This window comes from Meriones unguiculatus, chromosome 10 (assembly GCF_030254825.1).
Source record: "Meriones unguiculatus strain TT.TT164.6M chromosome 10, Bangor_MerUng_6.1, whole genome shotgun sequence".
In the NCBI taxonomy this organism is placed as follows: Eukaryota; Metazoa; Chordata; class Mammalia; order Rodentia; family Muridae; genus Meriones; species Meriones unguiculatus.
Window position 1 is genome coordinate 39,612,393 of NC_083358.1, and position 21,544 is coordinate 39,633,936.

General features: G+C 41.4%; 1 protein-coding gene across 1 annotated transcript; it reads right to left on the reverse strand.

The window, feature by feature from the left end:
* Positions 1-3,029: 3,029 nt before the first annotated feature.
* On the reverse strand, positions 3,030-19,749 carry Cnep1r1 (CTD nuclear envelope phosphatase 1 regulatory subunit 1). The gene is made up of 6 exons (XM_021656696.2): positions 19,614-19,749; positions 18,647-18,718; positions 13,750-13,823; positions 7,914-8,023; positions 7,325-7,379; positions 3,030-4,349 (listed from the first exon to the last, which is right to left on the reverse strand). Exons 1-6 carry the CDS (start codon positions 19,636-19,638, stop codon positions 4,308-4,310), a joined length of 378 nt encoding a protein of 125 aa, XP_021512371.1. The 5' UTR covers positions 19,639-19,749; the 3' UTR covers positions 3,030-4,307.
* Positions 19,750-21,544: the final 1,795 nt, after the last annotated feature.

Sequence of the window (21,544 nt, forward strand, 5' to 3'; positions counted from 1 at the left end):
CTTCCTTCCTTTCTTTCTTTCTTTCTTTCTTTCTTTCTTTCTTTCTTTCTTTCTTTCTTTCTTTCTTTCTTTCTTTCTTTCTTCTTTTTTGAGACAGGGTTTCCCTGTGCAATAGCTCTGGCTGTCCTGGAACTCACTCGGTAGACAGGCCTCGAACTCACAAGATATCTGCCTGCTTCTGTCTCCTAAGTGCTGGGATTAAAGCCGTGTAGCATCGGCTCAAGTCTTTTTTCTTGAAACAAGCTCGACATAAAAATTTTTGTCATAAAATATTGGTCTAACAATTTTTTAAATGTGCATGGGCGCACATGGCACCTTGTTGATGTAGAGATTAGAGACCTACTTTGAGGAATTGGTTCTTTCTGTCAACTTTTATGAGTTCCAGGAATCAAGCTCAGGTTTTCAGATTTGCATGGCAAATGCTTTTACTTGCTGAGTCATTTCATCACTTTTTCTAAGGTTACCTATTCTTTCAGTCATCTGTTGCCCCTCCATCTTTTTATAATGAACCTTTCCTAAAAGAGACTCTGAAGTGTATTTTCTAAAAACTTCCGGCAGAGTCATGTAGTTGTAAAATCCACTTCAGATTTTTATTTTATGGCATTCTGCTTCATGCTACCAGCATCTCCTCTATAAACCAGGGAGCCTCCTCAGTCTTCCAGGAGCTCTCTTCCAGTACTCTGAGGCCTGGGCAACTGGATAGCTTAAGTTTATGCAGTGTCCCTCGCACTGATCATTTGATCATCACCTAAGACATCCTCAGTTCTACTCAAAAGTCCCTTTTATTATAGGTAGGAATGTATTCTGGAGAGATAGGAGGTATCTAAAAGAACAAATGGACAACTTATGGGGCCTGGTCTATTGTCCTCACTCTCCTTGCTGTCCCAGGAGACACATTACCATGGGCTCTCTGGCTTCTTTGTGTACAGGTCTCTCTCTTTGAATTGTCCTTAATTGTCACCAGATATGTGCAGGTGGGGCTGAAAATGAGCCTAAGCATTAGTGATTGCCTAGCAAGTGCCAGGTCCTGCGTTCCAGCATCAGTTTCCAGAACGTGCAAACAGAAAAGGTATCCCTGTATGCTGCTCTTGCTAGGCTTGGAGCTCCCTGAAGGGAAGGTGCATGGCGGGCTATATTAGCAGTGTAGAACAAGTCTCGGGAGTGTCTGCTCGCCGTATCGGCTAGTGCCCTGTCTCACACTACTGTACATTAAGTGATTAGGCAGCCATCCAAGAATTTCAAGGCCAGTATTATCTGAAAAATTAGCTGAGAGAGTCCTCTGGTTCCAGATTCACCTCTAAGATTGTATGATCAAGGACAGGTTTCTCTATTTACAAAGACTTAAGAGGGTTTTCAAAATATCAAAGGAGGACCATTTTGATTATTTCAAAAAGGAAAATTACTTTAGCCTGTTGCTCTCACGTCTCATTTATCTCTCAGACTTTGCTGAGGGGGGTGTGATTATATAGATGCTGACAGCTCTGAAAAAGTTGCTGTTGAACAGTCTGCCGCCCATTCAATTCCACATCACCCATTCATGAGCAAGTCTTTCTGCTCATGTAGAAGTGCTTGCTTGCTATGTGTTGGGCACTGCCTGGGGAGCTAAAAATAATAGCTATACACTGGTCCTGACATCATGGGGTTTACAGAGCACTGTAGCTCTAGGCTGTCTTTAAGTTTCTGTAGATGTGCACTGTTAATAATTATCCTGGCTGGGTATAGTGGCACATGTCTTTTAATCTCAGGAGGCAGATAGGAGGATATCTGTGAGTTCAAGGGCAGCCTGATCTACATGATAACTTCTAGGACAGCCGGGGCTACATAGTGAAACCCTGTCTTAAAAAAAGCAAAACAAAGGGCTGGAAAGATGGCTCAGCAGTTAAGACCACTGTTTGCTTTTCTAGAGGTCCTGAGTTCAAATCCCATCAACCACATGGTGGCTCACAACCATCTATAATGCCCTCTTCTGGCATGCAGGTGTTCATGCAGATAGAGTACTCATATGTAAAATAATTACAAATTAAAAACAAACAACAAAATAACAAAAGAATAATTATCCTGAGGCTAGAGATGCCTCTTGTAGAGGACACAGGTTCAATTCCAACCACCTGACCTCTTCTTTTGGCTTCTGTGGGCATCAGATACACGTGTATACATACAGGCAAAACACCCATACACATAAATAAATCGAAATAAACGCCTAAAGAATTAAAAATAGTCATGACCTATGCAAACATAGTAGCACATCCCTTCGATCTAAGCACTTGGAAGCACATCCTTTTAATCACGCAAGTTGAAGACTTAGGACACTGATGGATTGCCTGAGCCCAGGAATTCAAGTTTGACTTAGGAGAAACATAGTGAGGCCTGGCCTCAAAATGTTAAGAATGAATAAAAATAGAAAGAATAGAAATGACGAAAGTACAAACCTTTCGCCTTATAGCAGCATGCTTCTTCTCAGAGATAGTGGACTCCAAACACAGGCCAAGCTTACATATATATACAGACACATCTCTCCTAAGAGAAGAGCCAGGTTCTAATCAAACACTCAGAGGAATCCCCTGCCCCTAATACTAAAGGTCTTAAATCCTCTTTAGCTTTACAGTCTTGGGGGGAAATTGCAATCCGGGTGTGTAAGAACAACAGACAAAACTGGCATTTCCCAGGTAAAAGCCAAGCGCTATTAAACCATGGCGGGTAAGACATGAGGAAGGCTGATAGTCTAGAACTACCATACCTGCAACTGTGTTCGGTCTACAGGACAGGATTATAATAAAATAGTGAGAAGCTGGAGATGGCTCAGCGGGTTAGAACACTGGCTAGTCCTTCAGAGGTCTGGGGTTCAATTCCTGGCTCCCACATGATTGCTTACAACCACCTGTAACCCGAATTCTAAGGGATCTGATACCCTTTTCCTACTTGCACAAGCACTAGACACAGGAGGGGTGCACAGACATATATGAAGTCAGTATCTTTACATTTTTTCTAGTTGCAGACACAATAAACCAAAGAAAAACTCTAATCACTAGTTATATATAAAGTATTTATTTTTATGCATATATTTACCTACAAAATTTACAGAAAATAAAACAATGCAGAACATATAGAACACCCTCTTAGAGAGCTCTCAGAAGCAGAGGGTTTTATTGCTGCAATTCAGAAAATGCAATTTTATACATTTATACACAGGAAAGTCAAGATCAACACACGTAAGTTAAATGGCAGCTTTGTTAAACGTTTTTGTCCTATTATTCAAATTTAGTTTAATGTTAGATGAAATTTAAAATATTCCTCATGAAATAATTTAACGTTTTCAAAAATCTAATAAACAGGTAAAGGCACCTCTAGTACTTTAAGTATTTACAGCAATCCCAACAGTTTCATTTCAAGGCCACTGTAGTACACGTGGCTGCTGCGCAACAACACTCTCCAGCAGTGACGACTGCAGGCTCTGGCTTAGGGTGTGGTTCTTTCTGTGGGACTGGTGATGGACTGAGCCCAGCAGCGACACCAGGACAGCACTAGTGTAACACGTCTACCACAGCGTAAAATCCAGTCACCTAAAATAAGAACTGTCAAATTCCCAGACAATACATAATTTAACTTGTACATTCAGAAGACTTTGGGGTGTTTTTAAAATTCTTTTTTTAAAAAAAGTAATTTAGTGTTAAATGAAAACAATTTATTGAAAAATATAACAATAGTTGCCAGAATCCAGTATCAGGCTTAACAAAAATTGTCAAAACATCTATAAATTTTTCAACATAATGGAGATGAGACTTTTCTCAGACTAAGTGGAATCTGATGTTTTTCCTGCAGCAAAATGGAAAGAGGCATTAAGCATGAAAGGCACACGTAATAGCCAGTTTTAAGGAGTGGTGGAGATCTCAAGCAGATGGTTCTTGAAATACTGGTGCAGGAGAACAAAGTCCAAACATTTTCATCTTGGTTTAACATTGGCATTGATTTGCTATTTACAACAGTTTGCAAAAATACATTATAAAAACTGAATGAGGTTTGGTTTCTAAGTTTAACTTAGTAACATATGCACATACTTCATCTGCAGAGTTCTGTGCAGGAGCTGAAGTGCTAAAGTGACACTAATACTGAACACAGGTAATCAAAGGTACTGAGGCGCTGAGAGCTCAGTCAGCATCATCGAGATAATCTGGGCAAATATTGCACGCTTCTTGTCAGTTGTCACTAAACCATCACATTTCCAACTCCAAAAGGAATCCTTTATGGCGTTTTGCTGTATCAATTATTTGAAGAAGACTGGTTTAGGTTCCTAACAATAGTGCAGACTGTCATTGAACGTGAGGTCTAGGTTTCAAAATTAGCTTTCCTGTCTGTAGAAAAGAAAAAAAAAAAGTCAATTCACAGTTCTATTTAAAACACCATCAGTTATTTACAAACTTCAAGGGCATTTGAGGACCCTGATTTACCAGGGAAGGGCACTTGCTGCCAAGCTAAATAACCTAAGTTCAGGCCCCAGAACCAATGAAAGCAGTGAATGAACTACAACTACTGCAAATCTTTCTCTCCCATGGGCACTGTGGCATACTTGGGCACACACAGTCAATCCAAAAAATAAAAAATGTAAAAATTTAAAAGGGGTATTTGATGGAGCCAATGAGCTGGCTCACTGGGCAAAGGCCCCTTCTGACAAGCCTGACAACTAGTTATATCCCCAGAGCCCAGATGTGGAAGGAGACAAATGATCCCTGTGATTTATCCTCAGATCTGGACTTCCTCTCAAGTGCTGGGATTACAGGGCACAGCACCACACCCACAACATCCACCAGCAACATCCATACTTTTGTCCTGATGTTTTGTTATGATTGTCTGCTTTATGATGGCATTGTCTAGTTAGGTTGCCACTATATGCAGCTGAGTACTTGAAATGGAACTAGTTTAAGTTGAGGTGTCTTATAAACACAGAGAATGTTGAGGAAAATAATACAAAGAGGGGGGACTTTAAAAATACACTGAATAGAAATTGTAACTTGTATAGATTTGATGTATTTTTGTGTGTTTTGAGACAGGATTTCACTATACAGCCTTAGCTGACCCGCAATGCACTATGTCAAGTAGATTGGCCTTGAACTCAGAGAGCCACTTGGCTCTGCCTCCCAAATGTTGGGATTTATCTATCTTATTAAACTAAAATTTATTTATAACACATAAAATTATTTGGACAAAATGCTTCTTTCCACATAAAGTTTATTTCCTTAAGTTAAAAAGTAAACTAGAAGCCAGGCAGTGGTGGTACATGCCTTTAATCCCAGCATTCCAGGAGGCAGAGGGAGGTAGATATCCGAATTCAAGGTTGGACTGATCTATAGAGGAACCCTGTCTTAAAAAAAATAATAAAAGAGCCAACCAACCACCTATAGCTCTAGTTCCCTGACATCCTCTGACAGTCTACATATGCACAGACATATATGCAGGCAAAATACCTGTACACATAAAAACAAATCCTGAGGGTTGGAGAGATGGCTCAGTGGTTATGACCTAGGTTCAATTCCCAGCACTCACATGGCAACTCACAACTATTTATAACTCCCCAAGGGATCCACCACCCTCACACAGACATCCATGCAGGCAAAATACCAATGCACATAAAATTAAAAATAAATAAATAAACAGAAATAAATCTTTAAAAAACAGTAAACCAACAGTAAGAGCAATGAATACTCACATACTGCTGGTGGTAAGAACATTCTAAGAAATTTTGTTTGTTTTTGGTTTTCAAGGCAGGGTTTCTTTGTGTAGCCTTGACTGTCCTGGAACTTGCTCTGTTGACCAGGTTGGCCTCAAACTCAGAGATCACCTCCTCTGCCTCTCAAGTGCTGGGATTAGGCATGAGCCACCACCGCTCAGCTAAAACATGTTTTTGTAGAGCTGGGCCACGTATATAAATACTAAGTTGGAACAATAATAACAAAGCACATACCATAAAAATCAAACTTTTCTAAGGGTTTGTCTGAAGTAAACCACATTTGGGTGGAAAGATTTACACAGATGTGTTAGTGCACTATTGTTAGTGCCTACTATAGGCCAGGTTCCCTGTGAAGTGCTGAAAGATTTAGTAACAAACCACACGAAGCAGCTTCTACCACAGTGCAAAGTGCAGTGGGAAACAAACAACACATGGTATGAAAGATGGGAGAACACATCTATGTCAAATAGGAGGAAAAATTACAATGCAACCAACATGCATCTAGACATAGCAGGCAATTTCAACTAAGATAATTCGTGCAGGGCTGGAACTCTGCACATAGTTAATGGCCAAAAATTAGTGGCTCATAATGTGAAATCAACATGTTCCTTTACTAGAAGCAAATAAGAATATATTAAAAAATGTAAAACATGATCAATCAACAAGCTAAGGCATGAGATAAGCAAGTCTGAGACCAGCTTGAATAACATGGTAAATTCCAGGCTAGCCTAGGCTACAAACCAAACTCTGTCTGAAAAATTTAAAAACTAATAAAAATTTAAAAAGATTAAATTGTCAATCCTATCACTGTGTTTGGCACCACTGTAGCCATGTTGTCCCAAAAGCTCATGTGTTGAAGGTTTGGTCCCCAGCCATTGGCATACTGAAGTAACAGAATAATGAAGGGACAAACTTCACCAATGGATTGAACCACTGGTATACTCATAGCTAAGGGAGGTGGGGCCTAGTCAGAGGATACAGGTCATCCAGGGTTGACTCTGAAAGACATGCATTATTCCTGGAACTTGCTATGCCTCCTGAGTGTTGGGGCCAAAGGAGTGGGCCAACAAGACTGGTTAAAAGATTTCCGGTAAAGTCTTGTTTTGTTCGGACAAGATATCGCTATAGAGCCCAAGCTGGTCTTAATCCCTTTCCTGTTTTTTTCAGACAGTATTATCTTCAGGCTAGCCTCAAATTTGTATATTGCTAAGAGCCTTGAACTTTGATCTTTCTGCTTCTACCGCCCCAGTGCTAGGATCACAGGTACACAGCATCTTGCTTGGTTTCATGTGGTGCTGGAGATGAAACCCCAGGCTCCACACGCTACTCCCCAGGCTCTGGCTTCACACTCTTGATTCTCTTCCTCCATTCCCTAGTACTGAGGTTACAAGTACGTGCCACCATGCTTGACCCAAAAGACCCACAGGTCTGTTTTCCTTAAACATGTCAGCACTCCCTCCCATTTTTATTTTGAAACAGTCTCACTATATAGATCAGGATGGCCTTGAATTTGAAGTAATCCCCTTGCCTCTTAAGGGCAGAGATTATAGATGTCAGCAATCATATCCGGCTACGAGTGTATTCTAATGGGAAAATACTTACATCATCACAAGACATATTGTATTCTGCTAATACTGTTCGACATCGAGCAGCTATACTGAATCAGTGTGGTCAAAGGAAAATTCCCACTGCAAGTCAAGCTTCTGTGATGATTTAGACATGACATGTTGCCGCAAAAGGCTCATGTGTTGAAGGCTTGGTCCCCAGCCATTGGCATGTTGAGGTAACTGAATAACAAAGGGACAAAACTTCATCAATGGACTGAACCACTGATGTAATCATAGCTATGGGGGTGGGGCCTAGTCAGAGGATGCAGGTCACTGAAGGATGACTTTGAAAAGTATACCTTGTTGCTGAACCCTTCACTCTCTGACTTCTGCCACTGTGAGGTGAGTATTTTTGTTTTACCTCATGCTCCTTTCCATGATCTACTGCTTTAACATGGCCAAAACACAGTGGAATTAGCCAGTCATGGTCTGAAACCCCTAAAATCATGGGCCAAGACAAATCTCAGGGATTTTGTCACAGAGATGGAATGTGATTTACACAGTGTCTAACAACTACTTAGGTACCAGGGACGGTTCTTCAGTTTAGCTCCAAGAATAAATTTCAACTCTGTGGTAAAGGATACATTGATGGAGCCACTACTCTTTTGTGTATTCCAGCAAAGAACAAGCCTATTAGAGTTATACAGCTAATAGTGAAAAACGGATGATTCCATAACGACGTGAAGAAGGACACCTGTAAAAGAAAAATGTGAGATATAAAGACTCAGGACACTGATTTCTACCTCCCTACTTATACCAAAATTTGTAATGTTCTATCATCTAAACTACGAGGGTATGAAGACTTCTAACTCTAGTTCTCTTTACTTTTGTGCTATGAAAACAAAACACATGCTTTATCTTCTTTGTATGGTGAGATAACAGCAATGCATATCATTCACACTAGACACCAAACCATTTCAAATGCATTCCTATCATCAGAAAACTACCCCACCAAAAAAATCCTGAACTCTCTATTTGAAGAATGAATATGAGGCCTTTAATCAATCAGTCTCTCTCTGTGTTTCTTTCTTTCTCTCCTGAGATAGGGTTTCTCTAAATAGCTCTGGCTGTCCTGGAACGCACTTCTATAAACCAGGCTGGTCTTGAACGCAGAGTTCCACCTACCTATGTGGGATTAAAGACATGGCATTGGCCTTTAGTCTCAATAAAAATACAGATTAAATTTGATTTAGTTACCTCCCAGTCAAAAAGCTTCCTCAAGGCTTGGATGGTGGTGCACATTTTAAATTTCAATACTCAGGAAGTACAGGAAGGTGGATCTTTGTGAGTTCAAGGCCAGCCTGGTCTACATAGGAGCTCTGGAATAGCTGCATAGTGAGACTTTCTCTCAAAAAATATTAAAACCAACCAACAAAAGCTTTCTTAAGAGAGTTGGGCCAGCTCTGCCATTCATAACCTTGTCCCACACTAATCTTCACCTCCTGCCCCACCCTCCACGCATATACTACCTTTCTTGTTAGCTTAATTTCTACAGCTACTCCATCACCTTTGCCTTAAATAAATGAAGTTTATTCGAAACAAAAAGAGGCTTGTTTTGAAGCTTCATGAATAAAAATAATAAAATAAAAATATGAAAATTTTTTAATGAAGTTGATTTTGAAGATACTAAGATTCTAATGGCCACAGGACACTGAAGCAGGAAAAACTAGTTAGTAGGTTTCTGTAAAGAACTAGAGTTCAAGAAAGAGAAATGACTTCATTCAGAACTGGGCCTAACAAAATGATTGTAGGAAAGTAGAATATATACAATTCTAAGACTATGTAGAAGGACAAGAGTACACCAGGATCCATGCTGGGAACAAGAGAGGGAACAAAAGGCAGAAGGCTGGGAATAGAAACATAACCAAGAATGGAAAGATAAGCTCATAAAGTGTCTAGAAAAAGAAAGCAAATGGACTAGAAACTACACAGAAGAAACACTCAAGGGAAACAAAGCCCTCTCCCCACAAGAGCAATCTCATAGTTTAAGAGAGTGCTAGCCTCTGCTTTGATACCTTGATCAGCAGTCTTTCAGAGGCCCTCTGTGGTAGGCTCCTGTCCTGTTCCCTGTTTTCTCCTGCTTCCAATGTCTATCGCATTTGTCCTTCTGAATGAGGATTGATCATCTTTCCTAGGGTCTTCCTTGTTGTCTAGCTTCTTTAGGAGTATAGATTTTAGCATGTTTATCCTATATTATATGGCTAATATCCACTTATGAGTGAGTATATAACATGTATGTCTTTCTGCTTCTGGGTTACCTCACTCAAGATGATCTTTTCTAGTTCCCACCATTTGCTTGCAAATTTCATGATTTCCTTGTTTTTAATAGCTGAGTACTATCCCATTGTGTAAATGTACCACAATTTCTGTATCCATTCCTCCATTGAGGGACATCTAGGTTGTTTCCAGCTGCTGGCTATTAAGAGCTGCTACGAACATGGTTGAGCAAATGTCCTTGTTGTATAGTTTAGCATATTTTGGATATAAGCCTAGGAGTGGTATAGCTGACTCTACTGATCAAGATATCAAAGCAGAGGCTGAGACTGAAAGCCAAACTTTGGGCAGAGTACAGATAATCTTATGAAGGGGGAGATAGAAAGACCTGGAGGGGACAGGAGCTGCAAAAGGAGGCTAACGGAGCCAAAAACAACTGAGCCCTGGGAGCCCTGCAGAGGCTGATGCCCCAACCAAGGACAATGCATAGAGAGGACCTAAAATTCCAGCTTAGATGTAGCCCATACGTTCAGTTTCCAAGTGGGTTCCCTAATAAGGGGAGCAGGGGCTTTCTCTGGCATGAACTCAGTGGCAGGTTCTCTAGTCACCTCCCCTTGAGGCGGGGCAGCCTTACCAAGCCACAGAGGAAGACAATGCAGCCAGTGCTAATGAGACCTGATAGGCTAGGGTCAGATAGAAGGGGAGGAGGACCTTACCTACCAGTGGACAAGGGGAGGGGCATGGGAGAGAAGACAGAGGGAAGGTGGGATTGGGAGGAGGTAAGGGAAGGAGAGCCACAGCGGAATACAAATTGAATGAATTGTAATAAATGATAATAAAAAAAATTTTTAAAAAGAGAGCACTAAACACACATGCACATTCAAGACAAAGGAAAACACTAGGTACACGATATTACCAAAGCCAAATGAAGGAACAAGACTTAAAATACCTGGAGGGAAATAGTCCGGGGATGAGGTGATGCTGAAGACAAACTAATGTTCCAGAGATCTGTTTTTTCTCTTTTTGTTTTGTGAGATAGGGTCTTGTTATGAAGTCCCCTGCTGACCTGGCACTTGCACTGTAACCAAAATAGCCTTGAACTCACAGCAATCCCTGTACTTCAACCTCCTAAGTATGTGGAATACAGGCAAAAGCCACCACTATGACTCTAAAGAGCTCGCTTTACCCTATCTGAGATTCAGTGGCTAGCAAGATGGCCGGCTAGGTAAAGGTGCTTGCCACAAGGCCTGATAACCTGAGTTCAATTCTCAGGACTCATATGGTGAAAGAAGAGAAGAACCAACACCCCCAAGCTATCCTCTGACCTCCTCAGGAGTGGCAAACACACACAAACACACACACACACACACACACACACACACACACGTAGTAGATAAGTGCAAATTAAGGAAATCTGAGGGTTTTGGTTTGGTTCCTCTATATATCCCTAGCTTTCCTGGAACTTGCCTCTGTAATACAGGCTTGTCACAGACCCACCTGCCTCTGCCCCCCGAATGCTGGGATTAAAGGCACAAACCACCCTGCCTAGCTGAAAATCTGAGGTGATTTCTTTTTTTCTTTTAGGTTTTTTGAGGCAGGGTATCTCTGTGTAGCCCTGGCTATCCTGGACCCATGGGGTTTGACTTCTACAAGATGGCTATGGTGTCTATATAATGTTAGCATATATAGTACTTTGTATTTTATGTGTATATGTGTATAGTCTATGTGTGTGCACTTGCTTGTATGGGGAGGTCACAGGTTTGACACAGGACTCTTCCTCCATCACCCTGCACCTTATTTCAGTCTCTCATTGAATCTGGAGCTCACTAATCTGGCTAAACCCGCTGAGCAGCCATCCTCGGATCCTTCTGTCTTCACCAATCCTGCTTTCCCCCCCAATGCTAGGGTTATAGACTGCCACCTCTGGCTTTGACATGATTGTAGGAGTTATAAACTCAGGTCCTCATGTTACACTGAGTTACCCACTAACCACATCTTCTGTCCCAATATTTTACATTTACATTTTTTTCTGTTGTTATTTAGCAACAATGTCTCATCATGCAACCCAGGCTGGCCTCTCTCTCTCAAACCTCCTGGTTCAGTCTCCCATGATGCCAACATTACGGGGCTACCCCACCACACCTGGCTGTATGTTTTATTAGGTCAGTTGTTTTAGCCTCCTTCCTTCCATACCAATAATCAATGACATCTAAACAGAAGTTTCCTTCTTCTTTCAGGAGTTTGCAATATCCTTTCTCTCCCTAGCTTTTGTATTCGTACCTCCTGCTTCAGCCACAATTGCTGGTTAGAACTCTCATCAGGTTTGGGGTTATTAAATACTGAAGTAAAAAGAGCCAACCCTAAGGCTAATAGCTATCTTCTCATCTAATTTAGAAAATTATATTAACTACATTGTTTTGGGCCTATTTCCGATTACATTTAATTCTTCGTTTTATTAAGATCTCAACTAGCTGAAATCGGCTTATATTTTTCTCAATTAGAAGTAGACTCATTTCCCAAGATAGAACTTTTCAATCTTCTTGCCAGCTTCCTTCCATCCTTCCCCTTCAGATGAGTACCAAGTGAAGCCTTCGTATCAGTTTTATAAATGAACTCACACAAATTTCCTGTCTGCTATAAAATCCTCTCAGTAGTACAAACTACACCAGCCTCCCCTGCTTTCTGTCCTTTCCTACCCCCCTCATGCAGTCAAGGATGCTACATGAAAACTCTCTCCCCTTGTCTGAACTGACAACTAGATTGATGACAAAAGCCTTCTGTATAACTTACAACATATAACACAAAACTATAGATGTAGTCTACCTAATTATAACTTTAAAAGGGAGAGCCTATTTTTAAAATTTCTGAAAATTATAACTAAACAGCTGGGGAAAGGTATCATTGAAGAACGTGAGAGTCACTGGGTGTGGCAGGTTATGCCTCTAACCCCATGCCCCCCCACACACACACTTGGGAGGTGGAGGCAGAGGCGGGTGAATCCCTGTGAGCTAGGATGGTCTACACAGCAAGTTCCAAGACAGGTAGGGCAACACAGTGAGACAGTGAGACGCAGTGAGACAAAACAAAACAACAAAAAACAGGGGCCTGGAAGAGGGCTCAGTAGGTTAGAGCACTGACTGCACTTCCAGAGGACTCAGGTTCAATTCCCAGCACCCACATGGCAGCTCACAACTGTTTGTAACTCCAGGATTTAACACTCACAGACATACATGCAGGCAAAACACCAAAGCACATAAAATAAAATAAATTAACAAAACAAAAGAAACAACAACAACAACAAAAAACCCAAACAGAAAACAAACAAAAAAGACAACCCCAAGACTGCAGGTTTTCTAATAAAAAAGGATTGAGCTTGAAATTAAGGCAATAGGAGAAAGAGGTAGAAACTTCAGAACATTTTATCAGCTTTCACCAAATAATCCTTCAAGAGCTAACATTATGAAATTCGATATTGCATCTGGTATAGAAAAGCTCCTGCACAGCGCCCAGTGGGAGACCTCTCAGTGTTTCCTATATTAAAATCCAGGCAAGAAGAGTGGAAGGAAAGTATAAGAAAGCAAGCTTTGCTAACTCAAGGGGCTAGCATGTGTTCTCTTCAATGACAATGAAAACACACAGAATTAACTGGGACTTTGCGGATCAGGTCACTTAGAGATCAATTTATAACTCAATTCTGTCAACTTCGCTAAGCTATGTGGCCTAGAAAGAAGCGAGTTGGTTTCCTTCCTGATTTTGGCCACCTGGTGTAATGTTTATCAATTTATCAGTGCTTATCAGTTATCACTGTCTTTTGGCGGGGGGGGGGGGGAACAAGTCATCTCAAATGCTTTATGGGATAAAGAAAGGTATTAACAGTTAATTCACTAAATTACAATTTTTAAAAGCTGGTACTAATGACACTAGATGAATAAAACAAAAGGAAAAATGTTTATATGGAAACAGAAAAACTCAAAAAGTTAATTAAGAAATAATGAAGTAAAATTTTTTCGATTCTTTCTCTTATGGAGACAGTTAACAATTAACTCAAAACAGCCAGCTAGAGCTTTCCACAGGCAAATGATTACAGAGCATGTTGTTAATGTAATGATCAGCATCATCAGTAGCAGGTAGAGCGTCACATTTCAGAATTAGCACCACTACATCCAGTGTCTTAATCTGCGAAAGACTTTAAAACAAAATTTCTACCTTTTGTGTCTCAGGATCTATTAGCCAGTTCCAGGCACCAGTAGCTGTACAGACAGACACCACTATAAGAAGCACTGGTGAAAAATAAACACGGTATTAGTAAGCAAACACACCCTTCACCCCTTCATGTTTTGATACCACTTCCAACAGTGCCTAATAGACACAGCCAAAGAACGCAACACTTGCTCAAACAAAGTGGATCAAGAGTCAAGACTTGCAGTATTGAGGGACTCTTCAACATTCTGAACCCTGGGAACTGAGGATGATAGCAACTTCCTGCTTCTTATTTAGAATTCATGAAAATGAAGATTAATTAAATTGAAAATAAGAAGTCAGATGGCAACATATTAACATAAAACTCTATGTTGCAGAAATTTCATTGTGGTTTTGGGCTGGTTTTGCAGATCCTGTAACCTCAAATTGGAAAAGAAAAACCCTCCCATTTTCTACTGTGAACACACAAACAAAGGCTCCTTTCTGAAGCACACTGCAGCCCTGGGAGTTCTGCGTGGCTCTGCCATGCGGGCAACTGCTGCTGAGTTAAAGCTTAGTGCTGATGAGTGTGGTCTCACTGGCAGCACACCCATCAGTACTGGGACTTAAAGGGACTTAAAGAAAGGACTTAAAGGGATAGTAGAACTGAGAGTTTAGTTTTTCCTATTAAGCTTTTCTACGTGTGTGTGTCTGTGCATGCACACATGTGTGCCACGGTGCACATGTGGAGATCAGAGGTACCTGTTGGAGCTGGTTCTTCTTCTACACCAGATGGTTCCTAGGGACTGAACTCAAGCAATCAATCACCTTTACTTGCTGAGCCATCTTACCAGCCCCCTATCTAAACAGATTATAAATAAATTGAAGAATAAATGGTAATAGTAAAAAAGAATGTAAGGACACCAGGACTTAGCTAACGTTCTTTATAAATAAAGACAGTGTCTTTATTTCAGGTATGCTTCATAGTTTTACAAATGGGAAAAACAATTGTCAGAGAACAGAAACATAGTAAAATCTTAATCGACTGGAATTATTGGTGATAGTGGTAATGAAATCATTTTAGGTATTTTGTAACAGAATCAAAATTATCTTCTGAGCTAAAAACAAATTAAACTCAATTCCCTAGTCCATATTTCCAGAAATATATTGTATATCACAGGTACTTTTATAAAAAATGAGATAAACCAAAGCCAAAATATCAGAAAGGATCTCATATGCATGCTTTTGCCTGATTGGTACATTAGCCAAGCTGATGACACTTGCAAGAAGCAGATAGAAAGAAAAGTGCTTTCACCAGAAGATGTCTGAAAAGATAGGGCAGCATTGCACACATTTTAAAAGGTTTTCTAGCAACTTCTCTGTAAACAAGAACAAGAGAATCACTACTTATGAATCTGACCAATAAAAGTTACAGAATACGGCTAAGACAGCTAACTATCCCTGACTTCAGTAGTGTCTTCTGGTACTGGAGCCTGAGTCAAACCTTGAAACAGAACATGTCTTTGTAGGTCTGGGATGGCTCAGTAGGTAAGGGCACATGCTGCTCCTGCAGAAGACCAGGGTTCGGTTCTCAGGACATGGTGGCACCACTGTTCTCAACTCCAGTTCTGGGAGGTCCAGCACTCTCTTTGCCCTCCCGTAGTACTAGGCCTGCACATGGTGTACATACATTCATGCAGGTAAAATGCTCATATAGATTAAGACAAAAATAAAGAAAAATTAAACCTCCAAAAACTATGCAGTTGCAAAGTTGGCTCAGTGGTTAAGAACACTAGTTATAAAAGAACTGGGTCCGATTCCCAGCACCCACATGGAGGCTCACCATCTCCTCAGACACCAGTCACACATGTGGTGCACAGATGTACATGCTGGCTAAACACTCCATACACATAAAATAATAAAAATCTAAAAAATTAACAAAAATAAAATTAAATTTAAAAAGTATGCTCCTAGCTGGGTGGTGGTGGCTCTCAGGAGGCAGAGGCAGGTGGCTCTATCTCTGAGTTCAAGGCCAGCCTGTTATGCCTGTTATACAAATTAAGTTCCAGGACAGCCAAGGTTACACAAAGAAATCCTGTCTTAAAAAACCTAAAAAAATAAAAAGAATGAAAGAAAAACCAAAACCAAAACCAAACAAACCAACTAATCAACCAAACAAACAAAACCATTTTCTCTTTGTGTTGTCTATGTGGTTTAGCCACAGGAAGCATGTCTAACAAAGTTAAGACCCTGGATCTTAGTCCCAGCACTGAAAAGTGGATTATGCTCTGAAATCAAATTTCAGTAGTTCAGCTTCCTAAGAGTATAACACATGTATGGTCCCAACAACTGGGGAAGCAGACATACGAGGACCATTTGAGCCTAGTAATCGGAGGCTAGCCTGAGCAAGACAGTAAGATTCCATACTCAAAATGATAAGCGGTGAAAGGAGGCGAAGGGAAAAAAGACAACTTGTCTCAATATAAATGAGCAGCATTCTCTTGGCTATCTCAATACTTTATATTTGTTCACATTTCCGACTATGGCCCTTTTTGGGGGCAGTAACTAGAATTCATTCAAATCATACACTGCAGCCTTCATAATATTTAGGAACAGGCAGTAGTAAGAAGAAACTCTTTTCTGGGTCAGGCTTCAAAACATAATACTGTATTAAAAGTAAGGAGGTCATCGAGATGGTTCATTTGGTAACAACATTTGACATCAAGCCTGATGACCTGAGTTGGATTCCCAGGACCCACATGGCGAATGAAGAGAACTGACTCCCACCAGTTGTCCTCTGACCTCAACATGGGCTGTGGCATGTGAGTGAACCTGCACACATGAGCACAATAAACACATGTAATATAATTTAAAAAAAAACCAACTAAAGGAAATGCCACAACTTTTGTTTTTAAAATATCTATGTAATTTATACATACTGACCTGAGTGTATGTATGTATACTGTATGTACGCAGGGCCTGCAGCATTCAGAAGATTGTGTACTATATGGGTACTGAAAACCAAACTTAGGTCCTCTGCAAGAACAGCAGGCACTCACTGCTGAGCCTTCTCTCCAGCCCTATGTCATAACCTTTATACGTATAACTGAAAGCTATTTTTTTAAAAGCAAGAGCTCTGTGTATGCTAAGCTCTACCACTGAGCCATCCCCTCACATCAAAATAATTTTTTTTCAAAAGATTTATTATTTTAACTAATATGTATCTGTATGTGTGAGGGTGTTCACATGGGTCTGTGTACATGTCTGCAGAATCCAAAAGAGGGTGTCAGATCCCCTGGAGCTGGCGTTACAGGTGGCTGACATGAATGCTGGGAACTGAACCTGTGTCCTCTACACGGTCGTCAAGCCATTTCTCAAGCTCCAATATAGGATTTTTCTTCACACAATTGTATTTCAATAGTTTAAAGGCAGATCGTGTTTTGTTTGGGGGATTTTTTATGGATGTGTGTATGTGTTCATGTATGTTGTACACTGTGCGGGTGTGCAGAGGCCAGAAGTCGACGTTTGACTTATTTTATGGGACAGAGCATCTCACTGACTCTGGAGCTCACCAGCTACTAACATTTTAATTGCATGTTTTTAATAAAAGTTGTAACATTTAATAAAAAACATGTATCTTGGAAAGATGGCTCAGCAGTTAAGAGCACTGGCTGCTGTTTCAGAAGTCCTACGTACAATTCCCAGAAACCACATGACAACTTACAACCCTCTGTAACTCTAGGCCTAGAGAATCTGTTGCCCTCTTCTGGCATTTTTGGGCACTGCACATACTTAGTACACATACATGCAGGCAAAATACCCATACATATAACAAATAGGAAAAAATGTGGGGTTTTTTTTTGGGGGGGGCTAGAAAGATAGCTCAGCAGTTAAAAGCACTAGTTGTACTTGCAGAGAACCTGGTTTCAGTCCCCAGCACCCACACTGTGGCTTACAATCATGGCAACTCCTGTTCCAGGATATATGGAGCCCTCTTCTAAAATCTGTATGTACTAGGTAGGCGCACATACACACACACACATACACATATGTAGACAAAACACTTATACACTTAAAGTTTAAAAATACATATGTATGTTCATGCTGGGCAGTGGTGGCACAGTGATACCAGCACTTGGGAGGCAGAGGCAAGGCCAGCCTGGTCTACAGATACAGAGTAAGTTTCAGGGTAGCCAAGGCTACACAGAAAAACCCTGTCTCAAAAAAAAAAAAAAAAAAAAAGAAATATAAAAATAAAAACAAAAATTCAACCATATAAAATAGTGTCTTTTTAGGGTAGCCAGTCATAGTTTTCTTTTTCTTTAACAAATATTTATTGAGTGTGTACATATGTGATACGAACAGGCATGCATGCCACAGCACAAATGTGTCAGTCAGAGAACTTCGTGGAGTCCATCCTCTCCTTCCCCCTTTCTTTCTTTTTTTTTTTTTTAAACATTTATTTATTTTATGGATATGAATGTTCTATCTGCATTTACATCTGCCAGAAGAAGGAATCAGTTCACATTATAGATGGTTGTGAGCCACCATGTGGTCGCCGGGAGTTAAACTCATGACCTTTGGAAGAGCAGACAGTGCTCTTAACCACTGAGCCATCTCTCCAGCCCCTCCTTCCCCCTTTCAATGGCATCTGAAGATGCTACTAAGGTCTACAGGCTTGATAAACTGCATGCACCAGAGCCATCTTGATAACCCACAATTTTCTTTCCTTGAAGACTTCTTTATAATACAATGCCAACAGTGTTAAGCAATGCATTTAAAAGCTGTCTGAACACAGAAATCTTACAGCTTATTAAAAGAAGGATTTATCCGTCAAAAGTTTTACATGAAAGGGAGTCACTCCTACTGAGGAATAAAGTCTCGACTGCAGCCGTCCTCCCTGACAAAGCATTCGGCGACTTACTTCTCCAACGTCCGGTGGCAGGTTGCAAGCAGTGGATATATTCAGTAAGTCTTCTCTCGAAAGCCTTGAGATCTAGGTGAAGACAGTTCAGTTCTCTACCGGCTCTTAATAGTTTGAACTTATTAAAATGAAATTTTAGGTCAATAACTGCTACAGGTGTTATACATCAAATGACACGTGTCATGCATTGTTTGCTTACAGTGACAATTTTAAGTACATGGCAAAACAAAACAAAACAAAACTCCCAGTTTCTGGAAACCGGCTGGTCTACTTTTAGAAGTTTGGAGAATGGTATGTGGGAGACCAGCAGCAACTTCAACCAGAGCCGAAAGCTGGAATCGGAGGGAGTTGCAAATAAAAGGACCAAAACCCAGCTTAATTCAAATTCCGTGGAACTAAGAACTTTCTCTTGAAACAGCAAAATCCGTAAGGTCTACTTGACTGCGTTTACCCAATTCAGGCCCTAGCGCTAATCATTAATTGATGGCTATGCGGTGTGGGTTTCCTGCACTTCCGAAGACAGATAACGGGCTGTGCAAAGATACTCCCTCTCATCTTCCGAGTGGGTTACCCGGTGATCCCCCGTCCGCAGCAGAGCGCCTACGCCTTGCGCCGTGACAGGGCGCACCTCTGAATGAAGTAGGGTGTTATTTCCACGGTGGGGGTTTGTCTGTCTTTCTTTCTTTTTCTTTTTAAACTCTGGAAGGCCGAAAAGCATTTCCAAACCCCGGCATTTACCAGAAGCCAAGGAAGGAATTTTAGGGCTACGGCTCGCGGGGTTGCCGGACAAAATGAAAATGAATTCGCACTCTACAACTCGCACGGGCTCGTCAGCGAGAAGGGGCCCCGTCGAGGCGGGAGAATGCGGCCCCCTCGGCGGCCGTGCGCCCCGCGGCCCCCGCCGCCGCCCCGCCACGCCGCCCTCGCGACCCCTCCGCCTCGGGGCGGGGCGGGCGACACACTCTACCTTCCGCCTGCTCCAGCGAGTTCATGTCGGGCGGCAGCTCCGGTCACCGCCGCGGCCCGGTCCGCATCGCAGCCCGCTGTCCCCGCCCGGCCGGCAGCGCCAACTCCCACCTCTAACCGCTCCCCTCAGCCCTGCCCCTTCGCACCGCCCATTTTCTAGAAACATTGAGCTTATTGGGCACCTCGGCCTGACCCCTTAACTAAAGTAGTTTGTTATTGGCTAACTTCAGCAAACGCCTTCGGAGAACCTAGCGTTGGACGTGCAGCTGGAAGGGCCGAGGAGAGCCGGCACCCAGTCGGCCACAGCCGTGGCGTCGCCTCCTGCCTCGGGGAGGAACTGCAGTCTGTCCAAGCATAATTCATTTTCACACATACTTTCTTAGTACTTTCAGTTTCTAAACAGTGATCGAGCGCCCACTGCTCTCTGCGCAGTATTCTGGTTGCTAGAGAGAAATCGACAAGCTGTCTGTGCTCTCAAGGAATTAAAGAGAAACTAAAATATGCTCAGCAGTAAGTAACTAGGAGGCCCCCAAATAGACTTCTTTGATTATGGGACCTCTTTTTTAGATATCCAGTTCCTTAAACAAGGATTTCTTTCTGGTTATTTTTCTCTCATGTCATCGGATATTCATAAGTCATAAAAAATGCAAAGTGTAAGCCTCAGTAACTATTTTATATATATATTCAGCAAAATTAACATTTGATTATAATGTCCTGTTTATTTCTTGGTAGTAATTGATTCATTCAAGAAGAATTTATTAAAAAAAAAAAAAAGAAGAATTTATTGCAGGACCTGCTAAGCATTGTACTCATCCTGGATACAATTATGAGCAAGGTAGATAAGATTGCAATTCTCACAGTGAAAGGTTGCAGAGAGCAATAAGCATGCAGATAATTGTTTTCAGATAAGAGTAGTTCTACAGAGAAAGCAACAAATGAACAGATGTCAAGAAAATCAGAAGGAAGGAGGTTTAGCAGGATGTGTGAGCTGAGAGCCCCAAGATGACAGGAAAGCATCCAGATGCACAGATCAAGGCTGAGAGGGTCTTAATGCAGCACTGCCATGTTTCCAAAATTGATATATTGTATGTTTTACTCATCTTCAACCTTTTTCTTAAGTCACTCGCCGGCTTCTGACTGCTTTGCTTTAAAGACTCCTTTACCATAGCAGCACTTCCAAACTTTTCCATTAGGGAGCCTTCTCTGGACTAAATCCTTTATATGGATTATCTCATTTAAACTTTTAAGGTGATGTGTTGTTTTTGAGATAGAGGTTTTTTATGTAGATTAAGCTGGCCATGAACTTGTCAGATAGTTCAGTCTGGCTTCAAACTTGTAGTCCTCCTGCTTAAGCTTTCCAAGTGCTGGGATTGCAGGTATGGGCTGCCATGCCTGGCTTCAATACGTATTTTTAATGTTATGAATCAAAACCTATGAAAGCGTTATAACATATACTTAGTAGATCATACCGTGTTTTGTTCTGTTTTGAGACAGGGTCTTCGCGTAGCCCTGGCTGTCCTGGAATCCACTATGTAGATCTGCTTGCCTGTGCTGGGATTAAAGGCATGCTGCACTGCATCTCAGGCCTGTAACTATTGTTTTTAAAAACTGAGGCAGCGGAGTGTGGGGGTGCAACTGTTTAACCCCAACACTCAGGAGACTGAGGCAGGCAGATCTAGGCAGGGAGCTCTGGGCTAGCCAAGACTACACCGTGACTGCACAGTCTTTTTGTTTGTTTGTTGTTTTGTTTTTGTTTCTTTCAAGACAGGGTTCTCTGAGTAGCCCTGGCTGTCCTGTAACTCACTTTGTAGACCAGGCTGGCCTCAAACTCCTGAGTGCTGGGATTAAAGACATGCACCACTGCTACCCAAAACAAAAGGCTACAACACTGGAAATGAGGAGGAATTTCTGTTTCAGAGACTTTTGTTTTAG

Excerpts from the sequence above, each read along its gene's own strand:
- Cnep1r1 (XM_021656696.2), bottom strand. The coding sequence starts at position 19,638 with ATGAACTCGCTGGAGCAGGCGGAAG. Across the intron at positions 8,024-13,749 it reads TAGATCCTGAGACACAAAAG|GTGTCCTTCTTCACGTCGTT; the intron begins GTAGAAATTTTG and ends TTTCTTTTACAG. Across the intron at positions 4,350-7,324 it reads ACAATATGTCTTGTGATGAT|ACAGGAAAGCTAATTTTGAA; the intron begins GTAAGTATTTTC and ends TCTTTTCTACAG.